We start from the raw sequence: 14,061 nt of genomic DNA, 5'->3' as shown, positions 1-14,061 counted from the left end.
CAAAATCATAGTTCTCCGAATTTGTCACATCTGCCCAGGTCCAATGTCATGAGAGTAGAATCAGAGTGCCACAAGCATGGCCTGAGACTAGGAAGAGAGCCATGCTCACTCACCCATCCCATGTCTGGGCTTCCATGTGGAACTAGAGTTTCATTCAACCTACATGTGCCTATAGGTCCTCACTGCAGCAGTGACATCTCTCAGCTCAGTAATGGTCACTTGGAGCAGGAATATGATCTCTATACAGAAGACTCAGTGGATCCTTATCACCTTCATAGAAAGGTACTTACCGTCCATGTCAAGAGAAAAGCCAACATGTTGTTCCTCCAATGAGTAAAAGGAACTTCCATAGGGCTGGCATGAATCAGTCAGTTCAAGATAGCCTGAAGGAGTCGAATAACATCTATCCAGTGAGTCCTGCAAGACTTCAGGCTCTACTACCTCCAGCAGCTCCCTGCTGATCCTGGAAAAGGAGGAAAAAGTAAAGAATAAGCCAGGGGAAGTCAGATACAACAGAGCCCCAACTAGGTTTCATGGGTAGCATAAGGAAGTGGTTAAAAAAGAAAAAGGATAGATCCATTAATGAGGTAACAAATTATTGCCTTCATATTGGGACAGAACAGGGCCAAATGGAAAAGAATGAAAGAGAAAGACAGACAGACAGACACACACACACATACACAGAGAGAGAGAGAGAAGGAACTCAGTGAATTGTCCAGGTGACACACTGATGAGGGAGTAACAGGACACTCTGAGTTAGTGCTCTCAGGACACACAGCATACAGTGATCAGGAAAAGACTGTGCTCAATAATTTTCCATAAAATGTGCTCAAGTTTCCATGCAGTTGCCATGAGAATACAGCTTTTGAAATCTGGTCCACCTACAGTAGGTTAGTAAATGATAAGGGGAGGAAGAAATGGAAACCTAAATATCTACTGCAATGAAAACCAACAGCAATGTTAGTAGGAATAATTCAGGCTTGGTTGAAACGATGTAATCGAATGTCAGCCCACTCTGTTTTCCCTGAACCAGGAGTCTCCAGGTGTCAACACAGAAGTAGCTGTTCACAATTGCTCAGTTACCTGGGGCATGGTGGGTCTTGGTCTTCCTCTTCTTGGTCGTTTTTAATTCCTGCAATAAATTCAGACAGGGACAGACAAAATAAGCCAATTCACCTACACCCATAACAGTCCACTGTCTAATGCCCACACAGGGATCTCAGGTTCCTCAGCATGAGAACAGGACAATGTGAGAGACATACTTCAGGAGGCCTGAAAGCCGGTCATGATAGAGATTCTTTGGTTTGCATCTCAGAACCGAGGGTGAAATATCCCTATTCTGGTAGATTGTTATCCCAAAATCATTTATCCCAAGTTTATGCAAACAGTTATGCCTTATTATTCCCATCAATTCAAAGAAAATGCCCCAGATGATTTCTAGGAGGAAAACTGCAGTATTCAGCCCTGTCTCATCAAATTCCCAGCTCATTCATGGATGCAAGAATTTTAGACACTGAAATTAGAATGAAGGAGGAAATCTACAAACCCTTAAGTCCAAATCATAGTTCTGTGAATTTTTTACATCTGCCTGGGTCCAATGTGCTGAGAGTGGGTTCAGGTTGCCACAAGCATGGCTGGAGACTAGGAATAGAGCCATGCTCACTGACCCATTTCATGTCTGGGCTTCCAATTGAGACTACAGTTTCATTACAACCTATATGTGCCCATAGGTACTGCCTGCAGCAATGACATCTCTCAGGTCAGTAAGGGCCACTTGGAACAGGAATATCACCCCTATCTGGAAGACCAGGTGGAGGCTTATCATAGTAAGGTACTCACTGTCCATGTCAAGATCCAAGCCAACGTACTGTTCCTTCAATGAGTAAACGGCACTTCTGTAGGGCTGGCATAAGTCAGGCAGTTCAAGATAACCTGAAGGAGTCGAATAACATCTATCCAGTGAGTCCTGCAAGACTTCAGGCTCTTTCTCATCCAGCAGCTCCCTGCTGAACCTGGAAATGTAGGAAAAAGTAAAGAATAAGCCAGGGGGAATCAGAAACCACACAGCCCCAGCTGGATTTCATGGGCAACATAAGGAAGTGTTTAAAAAAGAAAAATGACAGATCCATTAATGAGGTAACAAATTATTGCCTTTATGCTGGGATAAACCAGGGCCAGGTAGAAAAGGATGAAAGAGAAAGACAGGGAGAGGGAGAGAGAGAGAGAGAGAGAGAGGAGAAAGTGAGCTCAGCGAATTGGCCGGGTAACACACTGATGAAGGGGTCAAAGGACACTCTGAGTTAGTGCCCTCGGGACACACAGTGAACAGTGATCATGAAAAGAGTGGGCTCAATAATTTTCCATAAACTTGCTCAAGATTCCAGGCAGTTGCCATACAGATTTTGAGGTATGGTCAACCTATAGTAAGTTAGTAAATGATAAGGGGAGGAAGAAATGGAAACCTAAACATCTACTGCAATGAAAACCAACAGCAATGTCAGTAGGAGTAATTCAACCTTCGTTGAAAACATGAAATTGAACACACTCTTGTTTTCCCTGGACCTGGCATCTCCAGGTGTCAACACAGAATTAAGCATCCATAATTGCTCAAAGTTACCTGGGGCATGATGGGTCTTGGTCTTCTTCCACTTCTTGGTACTTTTCAATTTCTGCAATAAGTTCAGACATGGACAGACATATTAAGCTGGTTCTCCTACACACATAACAATCCACTGTCTAATCCTCACACAGGGACCTCAGGCTCCTCAGCATGAGAATAGGACACTGTGAGAGATATTCTTCAGGAGGCCCGAAGGCTGATCATGATAGAGATTCCTTGGTTTTTGTCCCAGAAACTGTGGATAAAATTCCCTATTCTGGTAGATCGTTATCCTAATATCATTTGTCCCAAGTTTGTGCAAATGGTTATGCCATATTTTCCCAATCAATTTAAAGCAAATGCCCCCAAATGGTTTCTAGGAGAAAAACTGCAATATTCAGCCCTGTCTCATCAAATACTCAGATTGTTCATGGTAGCAAGGATTTTAGATGCTGAAATTAGAGTGAAGGATGAAATCTAGAAAATCTACAAAATTGAGACAAAATCAGAGTTGTGTGAATTTGTCACATCTGCCCGGATCCAACATCTTGAGAGTAGGATTAGGGTGCCACAGACATGGCCTGAGACTATGAAGAGAGCCTTGCTCACTGACCCATCCCTTGTCTGGGCTTCCAAGTGGAACTAGAGTTTCATTCAACCTACATGTGCCTATAGGTCCTCCCTGTGGCAACGACATCTCTCAGCTCAGTAAGGGCCACTTGCAGTAGGAATATGACCCTATCCAGAAGACTCAGTGGATCCTTATCACCTTCATAGAAAGTTACTCACCATCCACGTCAAGAGCCAAGCAAACATGCTGTTGCTCCAATACGTAAAAGGCACTTCTGTAGGGCTGGCACAAGTCAATCAGTTCAAGATAACCTGAAGGAGTCGAATAACATCTATCCAGTGAGTCCTGCAAGACTTCAGGCTCTTTCTCATCCAGCAGCTCCCTGCTGAGCCTGGAAAAGTGGGAAAAAGTAAAGAATAAGCCAGGGGGAAACAGAAACCATACAGCCCCAGCTAGATTTCATGGGTAACATAAGGAAGTGTTTGAAAAGAAAAAGGACAGATCCATTAATGAGGTAACAAACTATTGCCTTTATGTTGGGATAGACCAGGGCCAGGTAGAAAAGGATGAAACAGAAAGACACACACACATACACACACACACACACAAACAGAGAGAGAGAGAGAGTGAGCTCAGTGAATTGGCCAGGTGACACACTGATGAGGGAGTCAAAGGACACTCTTTATTTGTGCCCTCAGGACACACAGTGAACAGTGATCATGAAAAGTGTGGCCTCAATAATTTTGCATAAAATGTGCTCAGGTTTCCCTGCAGTCACCATGAGAATACAGCTTTGGAGGTATGGTCAACCTTCACTAGGTTAGTAAATGATAAGGGTAGGAAGAAATGGAAACTTAAACATTTACTGTAATGAGAACCAAAAGCAACGTTAGTAGGCATAATTCAGACTTGTCTGACAAGATGAAATCATTATTTTCAGCATGCACTCTTTTCCCTGGACTTGGCGTCTCCAGGTGTCAACATCAAATTAACTGTCCACAATTTCTCAGACTCACCTGGGACCTGTTGCCTCTTGGTCCTCCTTTTCCACTTGATCCCACTGATGTCCTGCAAATAAATTCAGATGGGGCCTCTTACATTAAGCAGTTCTTCCTTGCACACAGAAACATTCCTCTGTCTAATCCTAACACAGGGACATCAGTCTTGTCAGTGTGAGAACAGGAGACTTTGAGAGAAATATTCCAGTAGGCCTGAGGTCAAGTCTTGAGAGAACTGGCTTGAGTCCTTTTATGAGCCTTGGGCAAAATTCCCCTGTTTTGGAATGTTATCTTCCCTATGTGCTCTGTCCTAGGTTTGTGTACACAAATGAGCAATTTTTTCCCCAATAAATTGTAGGCAAATAGTTCTAACACCTCGTAGGAGAGATACTTCAATATTAAGCTTTCTCTCATCAAATACCAAGAATTTGATAGTTTATGAGATTGTGGACACTGAGATTTGATGAAGGGGTGCAATGTACCAGCTCTTGAATCAAAATGAAACTTGGTTCTACACAGAAGCATCAGCTATTATGGCTTTTGTGGGTGAAATTCAGCCATTTTTCTAGAAAACATACCAGCAACATGATGGACAGATGAGCTAAAACAAGCGAACTTAGAAGACACAGAAAATGGGGATAAATTCCGTGAAACCTGGGTCACATCTTCCACTGACAGGTAGACAAGGGTGACACTGGCCTTGGGCAGGTAAATAACCACACAGATATGCTTTGGGAACAAAACTCATAAGGAACTTTGTAGCTGGCAAAAGACATTTAATTCAGATGAGCGGATCTGACAGACAACTCCTAGGCATGTGCTGCATAGTTTGGTGTGAGTTTGCCACACCTGCCTTGAGTCCAGTGTCCTGACAGTCAGTCCAGGGTGCCACAGGCATGGCCTGAGACTAGGAAGAGAGCAAAGCTCACTGATCTACCCCATGCCTGTGCTTCAGACTCGACTCCAGAGTGATTGAAATCTACATTGATATATAGGTTCAGCCCACAGTGATGGCAACTCTCAGCCCAACAAGGGGCACAAGGCCCAAAGACTATGGGGTCTACCTGGGACATGAACTGGAGCTTTATCACCTTCACAATGGAGTACTCACTGCCTATGTCAAGAGCCAAGCTGACTTGCTGTTCCTCTAATGAGTGAAAAGTGCTCCTGTAAGACTGGTACGAGGCCAACATCTCAGGAGGAATTGAGAGAGTCGAATAACCTTCATCCCAGGACTCCTGGGGGGCTTCCTCCTCTTCAGACTCCTGCAGATTCCTGATGAGCCAGGCAGGACAGAGATGATAGAAGATTTAACCAACAGAGATGAGACAACAAAACCTCCCAGATGATCTGATGGGAGACAGAATGGAGTGGTCACAGAAACCAAAGGCATTTTTCCTTCAAGAGAAATAAAACTATCCTTCTAAATGCAGGGTGGATGGTGACTGCTCTGGGGACAGAGCAAAAATGGGCAGCATGTGCTCAGTACATTCGCCACAGATGAGCCAACTCAGGGCACCCAGACTCTCCCTGTAAACTACCATCATGACTTGCAGCACAAAGAACTAACACAGGGCTTCAACTACTTTGCATAAATTGGGTGGAATTTTACATGCAGCATTCAAGTGAACAGAGCTCTTGACACAGTGCAGACACACATCTTTTGTATTAAGGGCCCCATTTTCCCAATATTTTGATATAATATGTTTACTTTTTCAATTTCTTTTCTTGCACAAATACAAGCAAACATACTACCAACAAATGGGAAGAAAGCATATATACATCTCTCCCTGGATTTAAACACATGGGAGAGAATAGGCGACACCAAGAAATCCCTGTTTGAGGGTCTGGAGTGGACTTCCAGCAAACTCCAACAGACCTGCAGCTGAGGGACGGGACTGTTAGAAAGAAAACTAACAAACAGAAAGGAATAGAATCAACATCAACAAAAAGGACACCCACCCCAAAACCCCATCTGTAGGTCACCATCATCAAAGACCAAAGGTAGATAAAACCACAAAGATGGGGAGAAACCAGAGCACAAAAGCTGAAAATTCCAAAAACCAGAGCACCCCTTCTCCTCCAAAGGATCACAGCTCCTCGCCAGCAATGGAACAAAGCAGGATGGAGAATGACTTTGATGAGCTGACAGAAGTAGGCTTCAGAAAGTCGGAAATAACAAACTTCTCTGAGCTAAAGGAGGATGTGTGAACCCATCACAAGGAAGCTAAAAACCTTAAAGATTAGATGAATGGCTAACCAGAATGAACAGTGTAGAGAAGACCTTAAATGACTTGATGGAGCGAAAACCATGGCATGAGAACTACGTGATGCATGCACAAGCTTCAGCAGCCAATTCGATCAAGTGGAAGAAATGATATCAGTGATTCAAGATCAAATTAATGAAATGAAGCGAGAAGAGAAGTTTAGAGAAAAAGAGTAAAAAGAAATGAACAAGCCTCCAATAAATATGGGACTATGTGAAAAGACCAAATCTACATTTGATTGGTGTACCTGAAAGTGACGGGGAGAATGGAACCAAGCTGGGAAACATTCTTCAAGATATTATCCAGGAGAACTTCCCCAACCTAGCAAGGCAGGCCAACATTCAAATTCAGGAAACAGAGAGAACACCACAAAGATACTCCTTGAGAAGAGCAACTCCAAGACACATAATTGTCAGATTCATCAAGGTTGAAATGAAGGAAAAAATGCTAAGGGCAGCCAGAGAGAAAGGTCGGATTACTCACAAAGGGAAGCCCATCAGACTAGCAGCAGATATCTCGGCAGAAACCCTACAAGCCAGAAGAGAGTGGCAGCAATATTCAACATTCTTTTTTTTTTCACATGTATAGTTTTCCTTTATTATTTTTTGTATATATACATACATATATATATTTTTTAATACTTTAAGTCTTAGGGAACATATGCACAACATGCAGGTTAGTTACATATGTATACATGTGGAACACTGGTGTGCTTCACCCATTAAATCATCATTTAACATTAGGTATATCTCCTAATGCTACCCCTCCCCCCTCCCCCCACCCTACAACAGGCCCCGGGGTGTGATGTTCCCCTTCCTGTGTCCATGTGTTCTCATTGTTCAATTCCCACCTATGAGTGAGAACATGCAGTATTTGGTTTTTGGTCCTTGCAATAGTTTGCTGAGAATGACGGTTTCCAGCTTCATCCATGTCCCTACAAAGGACATGAACTCATCATTTTTTATAGCTGTATAGTATTCCATGGTGTATATGTGCCACATTTTCTTAATGCAGTCTATCATTGTTGGACATTTGGCTTGGTTCCAAGTCTTTGCTATTGTGAATAGTGCCGCAATAAACATATGTGTGCATGTGTCTTTATAGCAGCATGATTTATAATCCTTTGGGTATATACCCAGTAATGGGATTGCTGGGTCAAATGGTATTTCTAGTTGTAGATCCCTGTGGAATTGCCAAACTGCCTTCCACAATGGTTGAACTAGTTTACAGTCCCACCAACAGTGTAAAAGTGTCTCTATTTCTCCACATCCTCTCCAGCATCTTCAACATTCTTAAAGAAAACAAATTTCAACCCAGAATTCCATATCCAGCCAAACTAAGCTTCATAAGTGAAGGAGAAATAAATCCTTTACAGACAAGCAAATGCTGAGAGATTTTGTCATCACCAGGCCTGCCTTACAAGCGCTCCTAAAGGAAGCACTAAACATGGAAAGGAACAACCAGTACCAGCCACTGCAAAAACATGCCAAACTGTAAAGACCAATGATGCTAGGAAGAAACTGCATCAACTAATGGGTGAAATAACCAGCTAACATCATAGCGACAGGATCAAATTCACACATAACAATATTAACCTTAAATGTAAAGGGGCTAAATGCCCCAATGAAAAAACACAGAATGGCAAATTGGATAAAGACTCAAGACCCATCAGCGTGCTGTATTCAGGAAACCCATCTCACGTGCAGAGACACACATAGGCTCAAAATAAAGGGATGGAGGAAGATCTACCAAGCAAATGGAAAGCAAAAAAATGCAGGGGTTGCAATCCTAGTCTCTGATAAAACAGACTTTAAACCAACAAAGATCAAAAGAGACAAAGAGGGCCATTACATGATGGTAAAGGGATCAATTCAACAAGAAGAGTTAAATGTCCTAAATATATATGCACCCAATACAGGAGCACCCAGATTCATAAAGCAGTCCTGAGATACCTACAAAGAGATTTAGACTCCCACACAATCATAATGGGAGACTTTAACAACCCACTGTCAATATTAGACAGATCAATGAGACAGAAGCTTAACAAGGATATCCAGGACTGGAACTCAGCTCTACACCAAGCGGACCTAAAAGACATCTACAGAACTCTCCACCCCAAATCAACAGAATATACATTCTTCTCAGCAGCACATCACACTTATTCCAAAATTGACCACATAGTTGGAGGTAAAGCACTCCTCAGCAAATGTAAAAGAATAGAAATCACAACAAACTGTCAGACCACAGTGCAATCAAATTAGAACTCGGGATTAAGAAACTCACTCAAAAGCTCACAACTACATGGAAACTGAACAATCTGCTCCTGAATGACTACTGGGTAAATAACAAAATTAAGGCAGAAATAAAGATGTTCTTTGAAACCAATGAGAACAAAGACACAACGTACCAGAATCTCTGGGACACATTTAAAGCAGTGTGTAGAGGGAAAATTATAGCACTAAATGCCCACAAGAGAAAGCAGAAAAGGTCTAAAATCGACACCCTAACATCACAATTAAAAGAACTAGAGAAGCAAGGCAAACAAATTCAAAAGCTAGCAGACAACAAGAAATAACTAAGATCAGAGCAGAACAAAGGAGACAAAAAATCCTTCAAAAAATCAATGAATCCAGGAGCTGGTTTTTTGAAAAGATCAACAAGAAAACCCTGTTTGGCTAGTTCACCTGGCTCATCTGATTGCAAGTTCCTATCTTGAGAGGACTACGAAATTAAAACCAATACAAGGGCCACAAATAACGTACAACATTGTAAATCAGGACAATTTGTAGCTGGGTGAATGGAAGAAATAGTTCTATTCACCGCTTCCTCATTTTCCCTAAATCTACAATCTCCAGATATCACTACTGAATTAACAGCCAACAATTCCACAACATTACCTGGGAGACACTGGCCCTTTGTCTTCCTCTTCCTCACCATCACTTTCATTTTCTGTAAATAAATTCAGAGAAGCAGGTCACATTAAGCAATTCATACTTCACATATGACCAAATCACTGTCCAGTCATAGCACAAGGACATAACTATTCTCAGTGCATGAATATGGATTCTGACAGGAATATTCTAGGGTGCACTAGATTAAGTCTGGTGAGAAGTAGATGATCCTGCTTTCCAGACCCACAGACCAAAATCCCCACTACATGTAGACCATAATGCCATATTCCCTGCCTGAGTCAAAGTTAGACAAAATTTTTCCCCCAAAAATCGCCAAAAATTGGTCAAACAATTTTCTAAGAGTGTTGCTGCAATACAGACTTATATCACCAGGTAACATGGACATTAATTGTTTAGAGGCATCTATACATGAAACGCGACTGATAGATAAATTTGAACAACTCTTGCTTTAAAAAGAATCTGTGATTTGGGAGGCCAACACAGGTGAATCATTTGGGGTCATGAGTTCAGGACTAGCCTGGCCAATATGGGGAAACCCTGTCTCTACTAAAAATACAAAAATTAGCTAGATGTGATGTTTTGCACCTGTGGTCCCAGCAACTCAGGAGGCTGAGGCAGGAGAATCACTTGAATCTGGGAGGCAGAGGTTGCACCAAGCCAAGATGGTGCCACTGCACTCCAGCCTGGGTGACAGAGCAAGACTCCATTGCAAAAAAAAAAAAAAAAAAAAATCTACGATGCTACAAAGAAACATTGGATCAGCCATTGCATTGACAGGGTGGAGAACCAGGGTCCAGCCTTGCTTTATGGAAATACATCAGCAAAGTAAAGAAGAAAAGTTTCCGTCCTGATTTCAGGGTGACTGTGCAGCTAAGCAAGCTGACTTAAGGAGATCCAGATTAAAGCTGAGAGCAGTGAAGCCTGGGGAACAGTATTTCCAAATACAAAGGCAAGGCTGCCAGCTTCCTAAAAAAGGCATAGAAACTCCATGGACACTGTTCAGGGACAGATGACTTAATCACAGATGACAAGAGATACTGAATCGAAGCTAGGAGGCCTGACAGATACTTCCTGTGCACCTCCTGCACTCAGGTGACTATGAGATTGTCACACTTGCATTGGGGTCCAGTAACTTGATATTGGGGACTGGCAGACAAAGGTATGACATGAGATGAGGACAAAAAAACTCCTTGATATCTGTTTAGAAACCCATCATAGTTTTTTATTCAAACCAATTTGTGTGTATAGAGCCTGTCTTCAGAGTTTATCTTCCTCAGCCTAGAGAGAGGCATGAGACACAAGGAAAATAGAGGCTACCTGGGATAATGTGTACAGCATCCTCCCATTCAACATGAGAAGATGAGTCAATGAGAGTTGAGTCGACTTTGTCTTCCTCAAATGTGATTTTGGTTTTCCTGTGTGGCTGGTTGGAGTCACAAGGGCTGTGGCTATTTGAACATGTGACGGCATATTCCTCCAGTGAGTCCTCAGGGACTTCGCTTTCTTCAGCCTTCTGAACCTCGCTGATGAGCCAGGTGGGACAGAGATGATGGAAGATTAAACACAGAGGGATTGGACCCCAAGGAGTCCTAGCTGGTTTTGACAGGTGGCATTAAGAGAGTGGTCCCAAAAAGCAAAATGGAGGTTCCCTTTAAGAGGGAACATGCAATCCTCTTCTCTCTGCAACAGAGCATGGCTGCCATGGGAATCAGAGAGGAAGAGAGCAGCTGGTGTTCATTGCACTGGACACATAGGAGCTGAGGAGGATGAAGACTCAGCTATCCCTGTATGGTACAGACATGACACTCGGCACACATAGAGAAACATGACAGCTGCCACACCCTGTGTCTAAGCTGGGTTGAATTTCACATACTGTGGCCAAGGGAATGCGGGTTTTTGGCCCATCGTAGATGCCAGAGAGGGTGTGCCTCCTACACATTTTCATATGTTACCACCTATTACTTGCTCCTGAGTATTCAGTGTTACCTGGGGGCAGATGATTCCACTACTTTCTCAGCCTCCTCAACTTGAACATCTGCATCCTCATCTTCATCATTTTCTGTAAATACAGAAGTGTTCATTCAGATATTTCCCACTTCACACTCTGCAAGCACAGTCAGCCCAATGTGCACAGAGACATGAACATCGAGGCATGGGTCACCATTCAACTGAAAACTCTCATGTTTTATCTTTAACAAAATGCCCTGGCATGGTTTCCTGATTCATCAGGCAATGCATTTCTGATCTGGAGGGCCACCATCAAGATGTGGCCAAATATTGAAAAGACCTTATGCTTCCCATAACACTGGAGGCTTGTGCAGCCTGTCTCTGGACTTTGGCAGCTGTCTTCCCCCATCCTGCCACAGATCTGATTCCCAGGCACAGGCTTGCTGTCCTGTCACACTTCACATTTAGAACCTAATTCTTTCTCTTAGGAGAGGACAAACTTGTCCTACAGTCCTCTATGCATCACGAGACTGCACAGGCCTTCCATGTGGCTTCTGCTGTATTATTCAGGGACATTCTCTCCATGGGGAGTGCTCCAGTCTGAAGCACTTCCTACCACCAAATGCCCCCACATCAAGTGCCTTCTCCAACGCCACACAGAGACGGGCTTCATCTCATTTTGAAAAGCAGTCGTAAGTGTTCCCATATTTGGATGCTTCAGACCCATGCAAGAGACAATTTTTCTGCCTTTGCAGATGGAGAGAGAGAAACTCAGGAAGGATAAATCACTCACTCACCAACAGTTACTAAGAACATTGCCGAAAAGACAGCCTAGGAACCTTCATTCTTAGTCCAGAGCTCTTTTCACTCTAACAAGCACCCTCCCATCACAGCCTCCTCCTTGTCCTTTAAAACTAGACAGATGCTGCCTCTTGCTCCAAAGACCACCTTCCATCAAGGAAGGAGGGACACTTGCAATACTGTGACCTCCAACCCCATGGGTTTCCCATCTCTGTTCTTACCCAGGAAGTCCTGGTCATGTCATGGCCACATAAGCTTAGTGGAAAAAAACACCACTGATACAACTGTCATTGTGAAAGTATGGAGGTCTGGAGTCTCTCATAAGCCTGGGGTTTTCGGTCATCAGGGCCTATGGCCACCTTACCTGGGCTGAGCTTTTGGACAAGGTGCTGTGCCAGTCTACACCCCTCAGCCAGCTGTTCTTGGAGGTCCTGCCCCTGGGACTTGTCCGGCTCATCTGGAGTGAGGAGGGCCTGGAGATGCTGATTCAATGAGCGGGAGGCCTCTCTCCCTTCCCATAACTTCTCCCTTAACGGGGTCAGCTCTCATTCCTGAGCATGAACCACGACTTTATATGGCCTAAGGTGAGACAGTAGAGAAAATTTAACAGTGGAAAGGGATGAGTGATCCGCTCTAATGTTGCAACAGAGATTTCTGAGACAATGTCCTCAAGAAGATCTCCAAGCAGGTCAGCACGTGTTTAAAGGAATATCTGTGGCTAAGTGAAAGAATAGAAAATGGTTTACAGGCTTCCTCTATATCAGAGAGGGCTCCTGTAAGATCCTCGATGATGTTCCATTCGTCTTTCTCTTCTGTAAACAAAAGTAGGTGTCTTCCTAATTCCATTTCAAAAAGACATCCTTTCAGTTCCTCACTCTGGCCATGGACATTTCCATGTGAAAATACACATAGTGCATCTTGCGGCCACTAGATACAAAGCCATGTACAGAAATGAGGCCAGATGCAGATGGGGCAAATTGAAAAGACAAAAGAAGAAAAGAATGACAGGGTCAAGAATGCAACATTGATTGAGTGAAAGAATGAGAAGCTGCAGTCAGTCAGGAGGTGATTCTCACTAAGGTTTAGTGTGGTGGCGATCGCACACCATTTTGAGTATACTGAATGCTGTTGGGTGGTTCCCATTCCTTTGGTTAATTTTGTGTTATGCAAATTTCACCTCAGCAATTACTTGTTTGAAAAAGAGAAAACAAGGCTCTGAGAAAAAACTGCAACCCATAATTTTTATGATCCTTGTTCTCTGTTTGATAAATATTTCTGTGTCATGAGCCTGCCATGGCAATTTCTGCTCTTCCCCTGGCCCATCTTAGTTCTTACTTCACCCCACCGAACTGCCATACTTCAGAGATTTACACACCTACCCACCTGCCTCCCCCATTGGGTCCCCTCACCTTAGCTCCTCAGCTTGCTTGAGCTGCTCTGCAAGCTTCTCCTTGAACTGCAGCTCATCTCTCAGCATAGATTTTATGAGGTCTTTGCACTCTTCATATTCTGAGAAAAGACAGACACGCCTGCCTCAGTGGAAGGCTGGACATGCTGCTGTGGTCACTGCCTACAGGGCAGGAGCCACGTCCATCCCAAGGACAAAACTGTCCCCAGTACCAGGCTCTAGGCAGGGATTTCCACATCTTTACTCTTCAGTCTCCTGACTTTCTGGCATCTGATCCTTCAAAATTTTGAGACGAGGAAAGAGAAACTCAAGGGCACTTCAAGGAAGTTGATAAGATGATTCAACCACAAAGAAGTGGAGTCAGAATTCACAGCCCCTGAGGTCTGACTCTGAATGTGGGGCCACTTTCCCAAGCCTTGCAGCCTCTCCTCTAAAACACTGCACTGGGGCATGAAGTAGTGATTTCTTGTACAGTCGGGAAGACCCCTAGGACTATGAGACTGATGGTTTCCCTTTTACTGGGTATTTCAAGGACAAATGTCAAAGACTTTAAAAACA

General features: G+C 43.4%; 1 protein-coding gene across 1 annotated transcript in view; it reads right to left on the bottom strand.

The window, feature by feature from the left end:
- LOC129015142 (neuroblastoma breakpoint family member 11-like) overlaps positions 1–14,061 on the bottom strand; it is a 2,260,169-nt gene that overhangs the window by 2,005,125 nt on the left and 240,983 nt on the right. The window contains 13 exon segments of the mRNA XM_063663940.1: positions 291–463; positions 1,084–1,132; positions 1,840–2,012; positions 2,618–2,669; positions 3,389–3,561; positions 4,187–4,238; positions 5,280–5,443; positions 7,286–7,369; positions 9,333–9,384; positions 10,665–10,870; positions 11,334–11,406; positions 12,460–12,674; positions 13,505–13,604. Coding sequence (XP_063520010.1) covers positions 291–463; positions 1,084–1,132; positions 1,840–2,012; positions 2,618–2,669; positions 3,389–3,561; positions 4,187–4,238; positions 5,280–5,443; positions 7,286–7,369; positions 9,333–9,384; positions 10,665–10,870; positions 11,334–11,406; positions 12,460–12,674; positions 13,505–13,604 — 1,566 coding nt within the window.

Source organism: Pongo pygmaeus, chromosome 1 (assembly GCF_028885625.2).
Source record: "Pongo pygmaeus isolate AG05252 chromosome 1, NHGRI_mPonPyg2-v2.0_pri, whole genome shotgun sequence".
Classification (NCBI taxonomy): Eukaryota; Metazoa; Chordata; class Mammalia; order Primates; family Hominidae; genus Pongo; species Pongo pygmaeus.
The sequence above is the reverse complement of the archived record's forward strand: the minus strand, read 5'-3'. Positions and strand labels throughout refer to the sequence as shown.